At 49.3% G+C, this 18,041-nt stretch overlaps 1 protein-coding gene across 2 annotated transcripts; it reads right to left on the reverse strand.

Annotated features, from left to right (window-relative positions):
• Window positions 1–761: 761 nt before the first annotated feature.
• On the reverse strand, window positions 762–17,496 carry LOC133223907 (C-C chemokine receptor type 8-like). Of its 2 annotated transcripts, XM_061375031.1 has the most exons (3): window positions 17,267–17,496; window positions 4,616–4,777; window positions 762–2,650 (listed from the first exon to the last, which is right to left on the reverse strand). In XM_061375031.1, exon 3 carries the CDS (start codon window positions 2,639–2,641, stop codon window positions 1,586–1,588), a length of 1,056 nt encoding a protein of 351 aa, XP_061231015.1. In that variant the 5' UTR covers window positions 2,642–2,650; window positions 4,616–4,777; window positions 17,267–17,496; the 3' UTR covers window positions 762–1,585. The 2 variants fall into 2 exon arrangements, with proteins under 2 accessions (XP_061231015.1, XP_061231014.1); XM_061375030.1 differs by lacking the exon at window positions 17,267–17,496 and having other exon boundaries at window positions 4,616–5,282.
• Window positions 17,497–18,041: the final 545 nt, after the last annotated feature.

Raw genomic sequence — 18,041 nt, forward strand, 5'->3', positions numbered from 1 at the left:
CCTTTGCATCTGACAACATTGCAGCACATGAAAATGAACTGATCTGAGTAGATTGCAGAATCCTTTTGCCAACTTTACTGGGTGTCAGAACCCTTGCAACTGAGGAAATAGTACATCTGCTACCTGCTTTATCCCAAGGAGAACATGATGTCTGCAGGAGAAAGGAGATTGTCATTGACAAGTCTTTAGCTAAGAGTAATTGTAACAGAAAAAAATGGCAGTACCAGCTCCTTAGTAGTGTCCTACTAGTGTGATGCTGTGATCCAGAGCTGTTTCAGTGTGTAGAAATGCATTTTTGAGCACTGTCTCCATAGATTCTTTCCATCACATACAGGAGTAGCATAAAATCCTGTGGATTTTCAACATTAAGTGTCATGTTTAGAGAAGAGGCACAATGCTCCTGAGAGCTCTGCTGCACATGAGTACTTGGGGTTGTGCTGGGTGTGTTTGTGTCACTAGTCTGGTAGTTCATACCATAAAAGGGGGATAATAGCTACTTGTACTATTCCTTTCTACTGACCCACTAGGCAGAGAAATAGCCTTCTGAAGGGAAAACTGTCCTAAGGATGCACAATCTTAATCTATGAGAGATCAACAGTGCTTGAGAGAGGATGGAGGGGTTAGATGTACATTACTGGATTCTTAAATACCAGTCGACACTGCGAATGTGTTTTATGTGACACTGGCTAGAACATCCTTTCCTCATCTTAACTGAAGCTTGTCATCCATTGGAAAGACTTTCAGGAGCCAAGACAAAGAGGTGCAGTTAATATGTTTATTCAAAGAAGACAATTCTAAAGCAGGAGGAGATAACGATGTATGGAAAAAGAGACAGAGCCTACGTGCTACATTGTGTGAGGCTTACATTGAGCTGCAAGCGCTGGGGGCACAGAGCTGGACATCCCACACCTCCAGCAGTGATGCAGACTACCAGGCTGCTTTGATGATGACATATCCGAGTGTATGGGCCTCTATGAGGCACCTGGAGGTGTTGCTTTGCTATTTTTGAAGGCATCAGCACCCCAAAGGCTGCTTTGGGCAGCTGCAGCTCCAGGGACCCCCCCCAGCTGTGTCCCCTGGGATCATCCCACAGGAAAGCAACAGGGCCCTGGTCTGAGTGGCCTCGTTATCTGGGAGCTGAAGCAAAATGGGAATGGTGACAGTGGCTGACGTGCCTCCCTCTTTGCAATGCAAAGTAATCCCATGCCTTCCTAGAAGAGCATCCCACGCCTGTCCCAGGGATGTAGGGATTCACGTATGGAACAGCTTCCACAAGGCAGAGCATGGTCTGGGGTGAGGCAGAAGCAATGCTTTCATCAGAAGAGAAAATAAATAGTAGAGGAAGCAGGCTACTTGCTGAAAGAGTTCTAAAGCTTAAGTAAAACCCATTCTGTGGCAAGCTTGTAAAGTCACCATTTTACAAACTCTTAGGAAACCAATGTGGCCTCTTCTTTGCTGACAGCATATCCCAAAAGGAGGTGTACTGGTTCTCCCAAGAGGATGCTGCACACATGGTACCAGCCTCCAGCTCCACAACGGACCTTAGGCCAACTGCTCACACAGGAAGAAGGCAGCTCGGATGGGCTCACAGGATCACTGCACTGTCCGAGCAGCTGGAGATCTGGCTGGGTGTTGGGAACAACTGACCAGCCCCAGCACCTCCGACGGGGCTGGAGAGGACACGGACACAGGACTGCAGCAGTCCCTTCAGATGGGCTTTGAATGTCACCCCAGCAAAGGCGTAGATCACGGGGTTCAGGCAGCAGTGGATGAAGGAGATGGTTTCCGTCAGCTGCAGCGCCAGGGCTATCTTGTAGCTCGCCTTGCAGTCATTGATGATGTGCAGGCTCTGCAGGGAGTCGAGGAACAGCACGACGTTGAAGGGAGTCCAGAAGAGGAAGAAAACAATGACGATGATGAAAATCATCTTGATGGCCTTGATCTTGTTCCGGTTTTTGCATTTTTGCAGGTTTTTCAGTATCTGGGCATAGCAGCAGATGAGGATGCTAAGGGGAATCAAGAGGCCTAAAATATTGGATGCAAACTGAGAAGCAACCTTCCAGGTATTGTCACCTGGGGGGTATATGGGGACACACTGCACAGACTGCTCGATTTCCAGCTGCTGGTTGAACATGATGTTGGGTACAGAAGCCAGGCCAGCCACCAGCCACAGGATTAAACTGGTGATTATACCACAGGAGGCTGTCCGTATCCTCATGGCATAGACAGCATGGACAATTGCAATATACCTGTCAATGCTCATGAGGGTTATAAAGAAAATGCTGCTGTAAAACCCTGTGTAATATATGCCAGCCATTATCTTGCACATAGCGTTGCCAAAAACCCACTGGTCTGAAGCATAGTGGGCTTGGAAAGGGAGAGGCACAACAAAGAGCAGGTCAGAGGCTGCGAGGTTCAGCAGGCAGATGTCAGTCATTGTCGTCAGCCTTTTCCTGGTCAGGAGAACCCAAAGGACCAAGGCGTTTCCCAGAAGGCAGAAGACAAACACAAGGCAGTAAAGAATCGGCAGGAAGAGGGATTTAAACCTGCGAAAGCCATTGCCTTCGTTGCATGGAGCAGTGTTTTCATCATATCCATAGTCATATTCTGTTGTGCCAAAGAATGGGCTTGTGGGACTCATCTCAGATACCTGTGCAGGAAAGAGCAAGGGATAAATGGCTGGTTGTCCTGGCATGGGACTCCTACAGTGGCTTCTGCCTCTCTCCGTGCTGCATCGAGCCCATGGGTCAGGCTCCAGGCAGAGAGGGACTGCAATATGCAGCTTTGGTCTCATTTGTACCACTCAAAAGCACTGGGTTGGTGCTGGAAGCCTGCCACCATTCCTATACGTGCATCGGTATGAGCACTGGGGTGCTCTTTGTTTCCCCAAAACTGCCTCAGTTGCAGTGAGTTAGCCCCTCATCGGAGGAACATAGATTTAACTAGGGTGGAAAAGACCTTTAAGGCCTCATAAGGTCCAACCATTGGCATTAGAAAGAATTCATGCTCTGAATAGCTGTAATGGTGTAAAATGGTACAAAACCTGCATCTGATCTAAGAATCTGGATTTTATTGTGGTTCCTTGGCTGGGGAGGTTCTTCACTTGTAGCATAAAGACCCTTATGAAAGTGTGTTGACTGAAGAAGCCATCACCCAGCAGCATCAACACATTTTCAGCTGAGCTGATGAGGGCAAGGAGAGCACTTCCCCTCTGTCCTTTCTGAAGCACTGCAGTGAAGACAGTGTTAAAATAGTCTGATCTCCTCTCCAAAAGGGAGTCAGTGCTTTAAGCCACCTTTTGGGTTTTGTTTGCTCATTTGTTTCCAGATGTCCCCTCATCACCCCTATAAGAGGGATCTGGTTTGCAGAGTGAGGTGCCCACACTTTAAGGAGTGATGCTTCTTTTGAAAGATGCTGGTTCAAAGGTGTTTGCCTTGTCATTGCTAAGACATTTGAATGTTTCTTGTTCACTGCACCTCTGTTATGCCTGTGTACAGGTTGATCATATCTTGAAAGACCTTCAAAGATACCGTTTCCAGGACTATAATTATTGCTAGTAAGCTCTAATAATAATATAATTGACAGTGATTAATTCATTAAAGCAGAGGACGTGCTGTTGTAAGTTAAAAGGTATACAAAAAGGCAGAGAATGGTGAAAATGTTCATATTGACAAGGAAGGAATCAGAATTCACCCCTTCTTGCCTATCTTGTGCCACCTTGTGCACAGAAAGAGGATGATCAGTATGCACAACACAAAGAGGTGCTGGAGTCAGTGTTCATCCTCTGTTCCAGCTATGAATACTAATGCCCCACTGATCTGCCTCAGCTTTTCTTGGGGCACCAGGACTGTTTCCTCCAAAGGCAATTGGGATATGCAATGCAGAGAAACCTTTTACAAATACAGCACTCAGCCCTATGGAGTTCCTTGTTCATAAATACAAGTAATGAAAAGAAAGCAGTGCTGCAACCTACGCTGATTGTGTGATGCTTTCCTATATTGAGGTTTCAGCTGTAGGTAGGACATTTGTGTTACTGATTTCAACTTTGTTTTCATGCCTAAGCCCCTAAATATTAACACTTTGAGCCACTAGATAACGGCTGTTCATGCATCAACACATATAGGTAGAAGATGTTTCCTGCTAATGCTTTTGATGTGTGATCCCCCACACACTGTGACTGTCAGCATTTCAGCAATGGCTTGGTTTTCTTATTTCCTTGAGGGACCCCTTAAAAGCAATCAATAGATTTAACCAAAAGTAAAACCAAAAATCAAACCATAACGAATGCTGTGTTACAGATATATATAGATATATAAATAACATGCACAGATTGGTAGATTTATAGATATAAAGCATCTGATTTTGGTTGAATAGGAACTGGAGAGGCTCCGCTTTAGACTTTCAGATGACTTTTGAAACATTCAGTACCTTTGGCAGCTTCCAACCTGGGCACATTTTCCATCATCTCCCCTCTCCACATCAGTTGGTGAAACAGTTGGAATGAAAAAGCAGTCTTCTGGAGGAGAGAGGTAACTGCTGCAGGTCCCTTTGCCCTCCTTGCCAAGGTTAGACTATTACTTGTATGAGTAGCACATTAAATGTGGATGGACTTTACCTTTAACAGCAAGAAGCCTCTACTCTCTCCACTGGCCCTGGTCCCGTCCTTTTACTGTGTCCTTGTCCTTTCTTGCAGGCTTGGGAGCTTCCAGGAGGCTTATTCCATCACCTGTGGAGGTGGCTGAGCTTTGGTGGTATGCAAGTGTCGAATGGGCAGCTGCTAGTTACAGAATAGAGGCAAACAGAAGATCCTGAAGCTGCAGTAAACAGGAAAAGAGGTGACACAAACACATTATGTGAACCAAAACTCAAACAGGCCCCTTTTCAAGGCAGTGAGGGTAGCACCTGAATAGGTGTTCTCCTTCCAGTGCACTTGCTAGACCACACTGCTTTACAGCCACCCCTGACAGAGCTGTGAAGCTGAGGTATCTCCATCACAGAACACATACATAAACTTGCAGCTTTCTAGAGAAGCTGGTGGATCATTGCCAAGTCGTGTTATTTTAGTGTTCTGTTTCCTTCAGCTAAGATCTGCACTCTTGGCTGGGTCCCTCCCCATCAGTAATGTATTCACTTTAGGAGCAAAGTAAGAACTCACAGCTGCTGATATCTCTTTGCAATCAGTTTTTAAGCAGCTTTTATTTAAGTGGAGCTACCTCAGAGCTTCTTTGCTACCTGGGGTTTCTTTTAAGTATAGTCTAATGCATTGTTTTCAGTCAAGGATAAAATACTGAAACAAAGACAAGCTTGACAGTTTTTACTTTATTCGATAACTTTAAATGATCTCTGTACTGTATGTTGTAAACTGTGGTGCTTTGTAAGTCAGCCAAATGATCCGTTTCTCATCCATGAATCTCAACAAGCACTGTTTTCCTGATTCATAGGGACACAGAGAAGATGAGCTTTGCCCAGGAGACACAAACAAGTACTTGGCAGATCCAAAGCTTGCCTGTTATTAAAGTCATTCACTTCTGTGGTAGCGGCTCCAATCCAAAGTAGCTTTCCAGCTTGCTGGCTGGTGCAGAAACAGATAGTGAAAGAGGATCCTAGCAAAAAGAGAAGAGCTAAAAGCTGAGGTAGACAAAGAAAAAAGTGAGAAAATGGGCTAGAGAAAAATGAAGAAGCAACCTATTTATAGAATCATAGACTCACAGAATGGTTTGGGTTTGGAAGGGACCTTCCAAGCTCATCCAGTCCAACCCCCCTGCAATGAGCAGGGATGTCTTCTTCTAGATAGGTTGCTCAGAACCACATCCAGCCTGGCCTTGGCATGCTGGCCACCCTCCTTTGGATGCAGCCAAAGGACTTGGCACTAGTCAGTAGCACAGGCAGAAAGAAAAGAGCTCTCCCTTGAGGAATTCAAACTGCTACCAATGACCATGGCACCACTCTGCCTCCAAGCACCCAGTTACAGGGTTTCCTGTTAGAACCCTCCTCCTGTTACACACATAATGTAACTCCATTCTACCTACTTTCACTGTTTAGAAATCAATAGCTTTCATCATTTCTTCTTATGAGCAAACATCAGTCAATTAAAGGTGCACCCTTTTCCACTGGATGGTTTGTGCATTATTTTGGCCAGTAAGTTATTAACATATATAAAGAAGTAAGAATAGTTTGTCACGAAAGCAATAAAAGAATGAAATATATCTAAATCTTAAATATTCATGATTATTTTAAAATGAAAAGAGAATCTTGTGCTTTTTCTTGAATCATTTTCTGCTGCAGGTATTATGGTATTGCAAAAGACTTCAGTTCACTCAGAATGTCTACTGTTTTCAACTGGGAGTCTTCAAGCTGTGTACGTGCAGCAGCAGCAGTTCTGCAGAGCCAGGCAAAGTGAGGCATGGAGCTGGAAGAAGTGTGGCAGGGAGCACTCTGTGTGTTGGAGAAAGCAGGAGCAAGCAGGAAGATGCAGAGAACCTTGAAGGCAAGCAAAAGAGCTTGAATTCAAGTGGCAAGAGAGAAGATAGAAGTGAGCAGGCCTGGTGACTGCTGTGGTTGGAGCTCCCAGGGTGATGTGTCATCCTGGCACAGTCATCCTCCAAGCTTTCCTCAATGGAGGAAGGCAATTCAGTAAAGGCAATGGAAGATGTAATCTGTTGAAGGCAGTGAAATGAGCGGAGCAGTGATGGGTTTAGGAGATGACTAATCTGGCTACTCACTCTCTTACAGGTAATTTGAGGTGAGCACTGCTGGAGGGTGGTAGAGATGAATGTGTGTTCACAGATGTGGGAGGCTGAATGCTGTAGGTGTGCTACACTTCCCTTGAAAGCTCAAAGGAGGTTACCTGGAGGGGGAAGGATGGGAGGGACGCATTTCCGATGTTCTCCACCACCAGCTATGAGCCAGGCTGCAATGACCTGCACCCTTCCCACCCTTTTTCAGTCTGCAAATAGCATCAGCAGTGTTCAGTGCCAGGTTGGACAGAGCCTTGGGTGACATGGTCTAGTGTGTGGTGCCCCTGCCCATTGGCAGAGGGCTGGAACTGGTTGATCTTAAGGTCCTTTTACAACCTGAACCATTCTATAATTCTATGACCCTGAGTTACACCTCCTCCTGTGTTACACAAGGACCACGCAGGCAAACAAGGACTCTCTACTGAGCCAACAAACATCCTTTGAAGTTCACCTGCGGAGGATATCAAAGCAAAAAATGTGGTAAACCAGCAAGGGGGTTGAAGTTAAAGGTCACTTGCATTTGAAAACGTTGAGCTTGGATGGAAAGGTGCCGAAAGGCTGTGAGGTGGCAGGAGCATCTGCATGAGAGAGCTGGGCTTAGCCTGATAAAGGAAAGACATGTGAGGGATACATCTGGAACATACAGACAACCCAGCAGGGAGAAGGCCAGGGGAAAAGAGGATGCTCTTGCTTTACAGAAAGCACAGGCATAGCAGAGCAATGTTTGCAGGTTGCCCCTTGGGCTGAAGGGAGCTGGTGCTGGTGCTGTGGAGCAGCCTTCCTGCAGGAGGAGAGCAAGCCAGCTGGTGTAAGTGGTCCTTGGTTCAGTGTGTGAAGGGAGACACCAGACCCAGAGACTCTCATAGCTGGGGATGGGACAGCAGGCACCAAACAGTCCCCCCCAGGGCTTTGGGGGTGATCCCAAGGTGCTGGGTGGGACACGGAGGGCAGGGAGGTCTTAGATCTGCTTGCTAAGAACCCATCCAGAATCCACCCTAGAGCTCCCTCCTCCAGCAGGCCTGGCTGCTGCCTCGCAGCACACTAACAGCAGTGGTAGTGATGTCTCCCCATGTTCTTGTGAGAAACACCTTACAGCAAGAGAGACAACTGACTGTTGGTATCTCCAGTGCTCCAGACTATGGCCAGTTTGGGTGCAGGAGCTATGCCACACACCGCTCCATGCCCCCAGTCAGAACTGCAGAGGGAAGAGCCATGTGGCATCACCGTCATGGTGAAAACACTGATGCACAGGTTCAAAAGCACAAAGGAAATGTCATTGTAGGAGAAGACTTCTGGTTTGTCTTGTGTTTTGAGGGTGGTTGCCTCGTTGAAGTTATGGTTTCTGCCTCAGTGATGAAGAAAACCCCCATGCAATGCTTCATGTAGACACTGTCAGCCTAAAAGTGACCAGCGCATCCAAGTAACGCAGAGTTCCTCTCCCCCAGACTATTCAGAGCCCTGAGGTCAGGGAAGTGATGCTCTGCTGAAGCCCATGTAAACTGGAAAGGCTGTGGCAAATGCCACGACCACAACGAATCTTGCTGTGAGGCAATGAGCGTGGCCACATCTGCAGTTCCTCCAGCCAGCCCTACCTGCTGGCACTGGGAGAACCACCATGCACACCAGCTCAGCTTCTGACATCAGCCCCAGAGGGTTTTCTTGTCCCTTTGGGGTGACAGCCAGCTTAGCTGCTGCGAAACTGCTATGCCTGCTCTTGTAGAAACCTCTCCTTCCTCCTACAGATGGTCTGGGCGAATCGAGCTTCATCACAGAAAGGAAACTGTGGTTGAAACAGAAGACACCACCAGCAAGAACTTGCTTTGGCCTCAGGAGCCTCAGCCGCAAGCACTGGTATAGCTCTGGCTGTTTGGTCAAGCAGATGGGAGGCACCTTTGTGACACTATGGCAAAGGCTATGGTGTTGGTGCAGCAGCCATTAAGAAAGGATGGGAATAAAAGCAGAGTAAGATACCCTAGCTGGTAGGATATTTCCCAAGAAAAGGCTAAGTCTTTCCTGGAACTGCTCACTGCCACAGCACCCAGCTGGAAATTAGAGGACAAGTTTGCCTTGATGTGATGCTCTGCTTCCACCCATCTCAACACGGTGCTAACCATCCGAGTGAGGCACTCTTCTCCAGAGACCTTCTCTGCCTTATTTGAAGCCAAATAAGAGCAGCTTCTTAGTCAAAAAGAGGCCTTTCCCTTCCAAACCAGCCCTCACCTTACGTCTCAGAGTTCTTACTCTCCCATATTAGAAGAGGAGGAGAGGTGACTTAGCTCAGTAGGGGAAACAAAGGCAGGACTGAGTGCAGCAGGGGGTATGCATGTTCACAGATGCTGGGCTGCTCAGCTAACATGGTTTATAAACCACCAGGAATCATCACTGTTGCTGGGGAGAACAATGACAACAGCTTGACTTTGAAGGGAAGGCAGAGGCAGGGGGTCAGGGCGAGCATGTCCTTTGCAGAGGGAGAGCAGTGTGGCAGGTAGTACCTTGATGAACATCTCACCCCATATTCCTCTCCCTGGCCATCCCTCTGCACCAGAATCCCTCTCCCAAGTGTCTCTGCTGCCTGCATGGACCACCAAGAACCTTCCACTGGCTGTATCCCCCTTGCACCCCTCTCCCACAGGACGGCAGGGATTGGCAAGGACACCAAGCACCGAGTGCACAGAGCTGGCACTCACCTGGGAGCTACAGGAGGAAACCCCACACAGGAGCTGTCTTTGAGGAATCTTTGCCTTTTTCCCTTATTGCCACAGTATCTGGGTCTATCAATCAGTTCTTCAAATGTGCCTATGGATGAGCTTAAGGTCCCTTCCAACCCAAACCATTCTATGACTATGATTCCACTATCAGCCTCAGCTATCAGCACACCATCTTAGCAGGATTGCATGGTCTCAACCAAAGTTGTTTAATCACCCACTGCCAGTGTAGAGGTACAAAAATGCCATCCACAGAAGGGCTCATTTCACTTTCTTGATGGGTATAACGTGTCTGTATGCCTGCATACAAAGAGGGGGGTGAGGTTTTGTGACCAGGTGAGATTTTGAGTATTTGGGGGTTTTTGTCATCAAAAAAAGTAGGTTTATATTAACAAAAACCTCTGAAAGTGCGGAGGGGGATTCCCCCTTGCAAGTTAGAGGAAAAAGAAAAGTAAAAGAAGAGTCATGATACTTTATTCTGATAAGTTCCAGCCAAACCATTGCCATTTTTCATTCTTAAAGGTGTCATTTTCAAATACAGCATTTTACACAGAAATAACCTCTTCTTCTAGCCCTGCTTCCTCAAACCGGGCAGGCTGCAAAGCTTCAGAGGTTCTTCCAGTAGAACTAAGATGTGCCTGTTTTGCTGACAGCAGACAGAAATGTTTAGTTTTCTTTTCAGCTTGGTCATCAGAAACATTGACAACCTCCACCACAGTGAATGCATCACTGTGACAACGTGCTCGTGTAGGCAAACAGCATCATAGAATGAACCAGGTTGGAAAAGCCCTTCAAGCTCACCCAGTCCAACCGTTCCCAGCACTCCAAGGCCACCACTAACCCATGGCACTGAGGCCTCGTCTCCACGCTGTGTGAACACTTGCAGGGACGGTGACTGCAGCCCTGCCCTGGGCAGCCTGTTCCAATGCCTGAGCACCCTCTGGGGAAGGAATTGTTCCTCAGCTCCATCTAAACCTGCCCTGATGCAGCTTGAGGCCGGTTCCTCTTGTCCTGTCCCTTGTTCCTTGGGAGCAGAGACCGACCCCACCTCACTCCAACCTCCTGTCAGGCACTTGTAGGGAGCCATCAGGTCCCCCTGAGCCTTCTCTTCCCCAGACTGAACCCCCCAGGTCCCTCAGCCGTTCCCCATCACACTTGTGCTCCAGGCCCTGCACCAGCTCCATTGACTTCTCTGGCCCCACTCCAGCCCCTCAATGTCTCTCTTGCAGTGAGGGGCCCAGAACTGAACACAGGATTTGAGGTGCAGCCTCACCAGTGCCCAGCACAGGGGCACAATCCCTGCCCTGGCCCTGCTGTCTATGCCACATGAGCAAAAGTACCTATGAAAAGCCTTTTGGGCACTGCTCTGTCTCTCTCTTCTGCAGCAGATGCTCCCTGCAGATAGAAGGCTGTGATCCAGGGCATCCTCCAAAAGCCGGTGCTGAGTTTGTGAAGGAGAAGCAGCTGGAGGTGCATGGCGAGGGCTCCAGCTCACTCTCCTCCACGCTCAGCTTTTCACTGCCGCCACCAGAGCCACAAGGATTATGGCTCTGACAGCTGCAGCCTGGTGCAATCGCTGAGTTGCAGCCAAGCAGGAACCAGAGCGTTGCACAGTAACTCATTCATAGCGATGCCAGCAGTGAGAGGGGTTTCCTCACCCAGGTTCTACAGCAGGGTGACTGTGGGACAGAAAGAAGTAACCGAATCCACCCTGTGCACATGGGATCTCTGAGAACAAGACTGCCCTTTGTCTGCCCCTCCTCTGATGCACTTCTTCTCACCCTGAAGCACTCTGCTGTCCCACACCTTTGGTACCTCAGCACAGGGCACCTCTCAGATCAGCATCTGACACTGCTTTGCCTGAGGGTGGGGAACACAGAAGGGCAAAAGCAAGAATGAATGAGAGCAGAGCAATCACATGAGAGGGCTGGATGGGACGCTGGCAGATCATGTAGTCCATGTCCTGTCTTGAAGGCAAGGACAGTGTCCCACTGTTATTCTTGAAGAGCCTGCTCCTACACCCCCTGCTTTACCCCCAGCTTCTCCTTACAAACCACCCCAGTGCTTCTTCAGACTCATTCCTAGTACATCTGTCTTACCACTTCTTCTTTAAGTACTTAGTGCTTAATGTCTAAACCCCTCCTGGTATGATTCGAGTCAGTTATTTACCTTATCCCTGGAGGAACAAGCACTACTTTCTTCTAGCTGCTTCAAAGTACCCTAAGTGCAATTTTCCCTTCAATTGCAGTAGCTCATGTTCCATCATCTTTGTCCTTTTAGGCCATGTTTTCTAAACTGTTAATCATGGCCACTGTTCTCCTGTAACAGCTGCCCAGCTTTCCTTAATCCTTTTAGCATCGCAGTGCCCAGAACTAGACATAAAGCCCCAGCTGTGGCCTCACCCCTGGCAAAGCATCCTGGAAGCCTCTTGCCTGCAGTAGCTGTCTTGTTCTGCAATCATGTATCACTGGTTACTTATGCTTCTGTGTCGTGCTGGATGACAGCACCCAAATCCTTTTCTCCAGAAGCCTTGCCTTCCCCATCCTGTGTTTGTGGCTTCAGTTGACCACAAACTCAATGTCTATGTGCAGAAGTTGGTGCTTGTCCTTAATGAACTGCAACCCATTGCTCCCAGGCTTTTTAATCTGCCAAGGACTCTTCATCAGGGATTGTAGTGATAGGACAAGGGGTGATGGGTTCAAACTGAAACAGGGGAAGTTCAGGTTAGATCTAAGGCAGAAGCTCTTCCCTGTGAGGGCGCTGAGGCGCTGGCACAGGGTGCCCAGAGAAGCTGTGGCTGCCCCATCCCTGGCAGTGTAGGCCTTCCAACCCAGACCATTCTGGACTCTATGATACTAAGATCACCCTGTTCCAACCCCCTGCCATGGGCAGGGACACCTTCCACCAGACCAGGATGCTCCAAGCCCAGTCCTATCTGGCCTTGAACACTGCCAGGGATGGGGCAGCCACAGCTTCTCTGGGCACCCTGTGCCAGCGCCTCAGCACCCTCACAGGGAAGAGCTTCTGCCTTAGATCTAACCTGAACTTCCCCTGTTTCAGTCTGAACCCATCACCCCTTGTCCTATCACTACAGTCCCTAATGAAGAGTCCCTCTCCAACATCCAACTGAGGATGATGTGATAAAGCTGCTTCCTGACAAATATTCATTGTCTTTTACACTTTCTGTTCTCTTGCAGGCTGTTTATTCCTTCTGTGCTTTCCAGCAACTGCAATGACACTGACTGGCATGGAATTCCCTCTCTGGTGTAGGCTGCTGTTTCCTCACCATACTGACTCAGAGCAAAGGGCCATTGGAGCTTGACACTGGCCATTCTGCTTTGAAGCAAAGAGCCACCAGAGCCAGCACCCTGCCCCAACAGCACCCAGCCCAGGCTGCAAAGGGGACAACCTCTCCTACCTGGGGCCATGCCAGCCTGGGGGATGTGAGGATGTGAGGGGTTGCAGGGTGGGATATTCCCCATGCAGCCACCAGTGCCCATGTCCGCTCTCACCACAGAAGCTTCCCATGGAAGCAGCTCTGCTCATTTATCATGTTCTAAAAGGAAACAAAAGGCTTTCAGTGTATGAAACCATGCTCTTAAAACAGGGAAGCCTGTGTGGGTTAAGAGCAGGATGGTGACTTGCAGCAGGACCCCTTGGGGGGATCCATGCCTTTAGCAATGCCCCTGCAGGGTGGGCTGCTCTTAGCACATGAGCATCACACAGCGCATCCATTGGTGATGCCCATCTAGACCACAGTGGCTACAATGGCAGAGCAGGCATCTGTGCGGTGTTATCCCATCTTTCCATCTTCCCTCAGGCCTCTGCCCTTGCCGGAGTGTGAAGAGAGCTTTGCTGAGGATGAGGAAGTGTTAGGAGAGCTTGGCAATGCCGCTGATCGATCTCTACCTGAGTTGCTGGTAAACAGGAAGCTGCTGAGAGGCTTTATTCTTTTTCTTGGGTTTTTTAGGCTCTTTTGATCTGGTTTGTGTAGCTGGGGGTTTTTTTGCTTATTTCATCTCAGGAAACACATTTTTTTCTGCCACCTCTTGCAGGAAATGTGCAAGATACAAAGTGTTGAAAACCTCCCAGTTAGCCCAAGCCGCTCTACAAGAGGTGGGGAGTCAAAGGCAAGGAGGGCATCACAATGGCACTGAAAACTTGCACTGAAAAGCTGAAGCCCGTAGTAGTGAAGGAAAGGCTAAAACAGTTCAATGTGCAGAATGCAGACACTTGCACACATCTGTGCTATGATTAGATCACAGAGTCACACAGTGCCAGAGTGTGATGGGGAAGAGGGATGGCCACTTGTGCTCAGCACCTTAGCGTGGACCCAGCGAGTCATAACCCAGACACATCAGGAGCAAGCAGGACAGACACTACAAGGGTTTGGCACATACCCGTGGCTTGTCCCGTGCTGCAGGCAGCAGTGCAGGTACAAAACCTGCAGGGATCAATGCTCACTGTGTTTAAAGCCTCTCCTAATCTTGTTTAGGATAATAAGCAGATAATCAGGCCCTTATGCTATCAGGGAGACAAGGTAATGCTGGCAGGAGAGGGTGAAAGCTGTGGGGAGTAGAGGGATGGACAGGCATTCCTCTTTCCCCAGCCTGGAGCTGCAAGCTTGGCTTTGGCTGCAGCAGGGCTGACCATGCACTGACAGGAATGGGTTTGCTTTATGCATCAGCCCCTTAGCCCCTCTTCACCTCACCAGCAAAGAGGATCCCTTAGGATATCCAGGGCTATCCCACCACCTACACTGTCCTCTTCTCCTGCGGGCTGGGGATGGACATGCACAACTCAAAGGTGATACAAGATACAGCACAAAACTACCAGATCCAGCAAGAGGCTGGGTTGAAGAGGAGGAGGAAGGGGATCTTTCTGGCATGCAGATGCACAGGGCAGGTTTTCTCATTACCAAACTGCAGTTTCATGTTTTTCTGGTGTACTGAAAGCACAAGAGGTGCTCTTGTGGGTTTCGAATGAGTGGGACAGAATAGATGAACCTTTGTCACTGCGGAGGTAACTTCTGTATTTCCTTTGATAATACCCAGAATTTCTTTTGCTCACGCTTTGCTGATACACCCCAATCATCTCAAGAACCATCAAGGTTTCATACCTCACCTCTGATAAGTTTGGAGGCAGAAGAGGTAAAAAGTCAAACGCTTCATTACTGTTGTGAAATCACTGAGTGTGAACGTGTCTTTCTGAGCAGAACCAAACCCAAGACCAACTTCAATAGACAAGAGGAACAGCAATGTGTCCACATTGCTTGGGCAGAGCAAAGGACAACTGAGAAACCCTGAAGCCAAGAGTGGAGCCCCAAGGCTTTAGGCCACCTTTAAAGAAAAAGGAAGCTCTTGAATTAGCCTCAGATAATATTGAATATCCACTAATGAAAAGTAGTGGTTCGGGTGTTAGTGCTTATTCTACCCCAAATGCTGCCTGCTTATTTCATTGTTATTCTATCAAACATGTGCAAAGCCTGTGATTCCGAACACGGAGGTTTTCCTTAGGGATGAGCACAGAGCAAAGGTGGTACCCCACTGAGCACTGAGAAACCTGAGCACCTCACTCTGCTAGTGCTAACTGTCATAAGCTGGGACAAGGAAGGCTTTCCTTTGTGGTCACTTAGGCTTTTTGTCAGTAAAGCGGGTCTGAAGGTGAACCAGAACAACCCCTGTTTAGTCCTGTTGTGTCTCATTTCAGTTTTGGGAAATTCAATCCAAAGAGTTAAAGTGGAGATTCTCCATTGTAATGCAATAAAACAGATCCATGGTCCAAGGCAACAAAGTGGAACCACTTCATAAACCCCCAGATGCACAATGTTTGGGGTTTTCTTTGCCTTTTGAAATGTGAATAGATGTTCTGATGAGACATCAAACAGCACCTAACCACATATACCACCACAGGAGGTTAATGTTCTATGTACTTCCCATTAAGGCATGCTACTCAGCAACATGAGTGTGCTCCCAACATCACTTCATTTATGCTCTCTGTGTTGAGCTTGGATTAAAACACACCTTTTTACTAGCCTGTTGTGGAGGAAGTAACTGCATAGAGCAATTACATGTTTGCCTCCAGGCTTTCTAGAAACCTGTGACAAAGAAGGGTCATTGAATCACTCACTGTGTTAAACCTCAGCCCTGGGACTCATCTACAAGCCTGATATTCAGACATGATTTCAATACAAAGCTGGGTTTGAGTCTAGGATCATAAACCATGGCCTGTGTGTGCTGGTGGCCAACGAGATCACACAAATGGCCTGCAGGGGTTACAGAACCATGTCAGGAGCAGCATTCACCACCCTCCATCAAAATGCTGATCCCAAGGGTGGTCCTTCAAGAAGCTCTTCAGGAAACAAACTCATGTAGGCTTTTGGATATGCATGCGACCAACAGGACGCTAACTGAGGGACCTGGAAAGGACTGGGAGAGGTTGACCTAGCAAAACACAGCCCTAACTGCAGCTGGCACAAGCCCCACAACACACACTGCCAGAGGCATGGCAGGGCTGCCTGCTCTGCCTGCCAATCCATCTGCTGCAAGAACAACAGGCTTTCAGCAGCATCAGAAAAGTGGATGGTTCCCTCTTTGGTGGCATGGAGGTGCCATGCAGGCAGTGGGGAAGAGATGCTGCCTGCTGCTGCCTGCATTTGCCTGCTGCTGCCCACATCTGCCTGGTACTGCCTGCATCCTGCCTGGTACTGCCTGCATCTGCCTGGTACTGCCTGCATCTGCTTGCATCTGCCTGCACCTGCCCACTGCTACCTGAATCTGCCCGCTACTGCCTCCACCTACCTGCATCTGCCTGAATCTGCCTGCTGCTGCCTGCTCTTGCCCTGACATCTCACTCCTGCCACACGGTCACAGTACAGTCCACACTGTGCTGAATGGAAGGAGCCTGCCTGTGGTACAAGCGCAGTGGGGAGGGAATTGCCACCTGGTAGAACATGATGCTCTTATGAACAGCAGGCAGCTTGGCTGGCAATCAGGGGTACCAGGGATATCTAGAGGTCTCACATCCCATTTGAAGTGTTTTCAGAGAAGCAGCCAGGTGAGAAAGGATCAGCCCTTTGGCCATTGCCAAAGGGTCAACACACAGTGCCTGAGCTGAAAGCATCATCTGCGCTGTTCCTTCCCTAGCAGGCCTGTGTCTCAGCTCCTCTCTCACGTTACAGGCAGTAGGGACTGAATTACCAAAGGTAAGAACCACAAAGCTAATGGATGCACATGGTCACTGCCCCCACTGTTTGTGGGTGCAAACATTCAGCAATCAAAAAGAGGGGAAGGAGTGGTGAACTTTCCATACAGCCGCTTCCCATATGGCAAAGGCAGCTGTGTGAGCAGGAGTTGTGTGGCAACAGCTAGTGTTCACAGAGTCATAGAGTCATAGAAAGGACCTTAAGATCATCCACTTCCAGCCCCTACTGGACACCTCACACCAGACCAGGTTGCTCCAAGCCCCTGTGTCCAACCTGGCCTTGAACACTGCCAAGGATGGGGCAGCCACAGCTTCTCTGGGCACCCTGTGCCAGCGCCTCAGCACCCTCACAGGGAAGAGCTTCTGCCTTAGATCTAACCTGAACTTCCCCTGTTTCAGTTTGAACCCATCACCCCTTGTGCTGTTGCTACAGTCCCCGTTGCAGATCCCCTCTCCAGCATCCAAAACACACCAGGAGAGCACAAGAGGGAAACCAACGGGCTGTCCTGCAGATAAAACACCACCACCACGGAGTCCCCATGGAACAGTGCCGGGGTTTGGGCACGTTCTCCTCAGCGGCGGGGGGTAAAGCAGGTTCCCGTGCCTGGGAGCGGTACCTACCTCCCAGCTCCGCTCCGCTGCAGCCTCCTCCTCCTCCTCGGCCGGCGCAGCGCTGTGGCAGGAGCCGTGCGGGATGCGGGAGGGAGCAGCTCTGAGCGCTGCAGGGCAGCAGCTGCTGGCTCCTCTGGTGCTCCCAGCTGGGGGCTGGCGCAGGGACAGCACCGGTGGCTTTGGGCATCACGGCTCCCCCCTCCCTGAGCAGCCAGATAGAGCCCGGGTGTCTCCGTTGGCTTCAGTGCGTGAGGGCTGTTGTGTTCATGGCTGCTGCTGCTGTCAGACAGCTCCTCTGCATGGAACTGCGAGCTGGGGTCACAGATTTCATGTTACACCATACAGCACACAGTGAGGGCTTCCCAAGCCACACAGCTGCCTCTTAGGGGTGTCTTCCCCTTGCACGGCCTCTTGCCCTGTGCACCATCTACCCCCCTGGGCAGCATCATCTCCTCTGGAGGTGTCCCCCACCAGACTCTTCCTCAATGGCCACCCAGAAGAGATGCATGTCTAAGTCTTGGGCTGATGGGATGGCAGGGACCACCACAGAATGGCAAGGACCACCATGGGATGGTAGGGGCAGCCTCAAGCAGAGGATGGCAACAGGCATCCAGGCACCTCAAGAAGAGCAGCAGGAGGAGGGATACAGACAACATCTGCTGATGGGACCTCTTCTGGGGTTCTGCAAAGCACAGCCCAGAGGGGCTTTGGATGCCCACAGCTCTCCATCAAGGGACATTTCTGCAACATGGAGTGACAGTCCTGCACGTGCAGCCTTTCCCCT

Source organism: Neopsephotus bourkii, unplaced genomic scaffold (genome assembly GCF_033783945.1).
Source record: "Neopsephotus bourkii isolate Nb327-2 ecotype Australia unplaced genomic scaffold, CSIRO-AGI_Nbou_v1 NB_1655, whole genome shotgun sequence".
Classification (NCBI taxonomy): Eukaryota; Metazoa; Chordata; class Aves; order Psittaciformes; family Psittacidae; genus Neopsephotus; species Neopsephotus bourkii.

Excerpts from the sequence above, each read along its gene's own strand:
- LOC133223907 (XM_061375031.1), bottom strand. The coding sequence starts at position 2,641 with ATGAGTCCCACAAGCCCATTCTTTGGCACAACAGAATATGACTATGGA.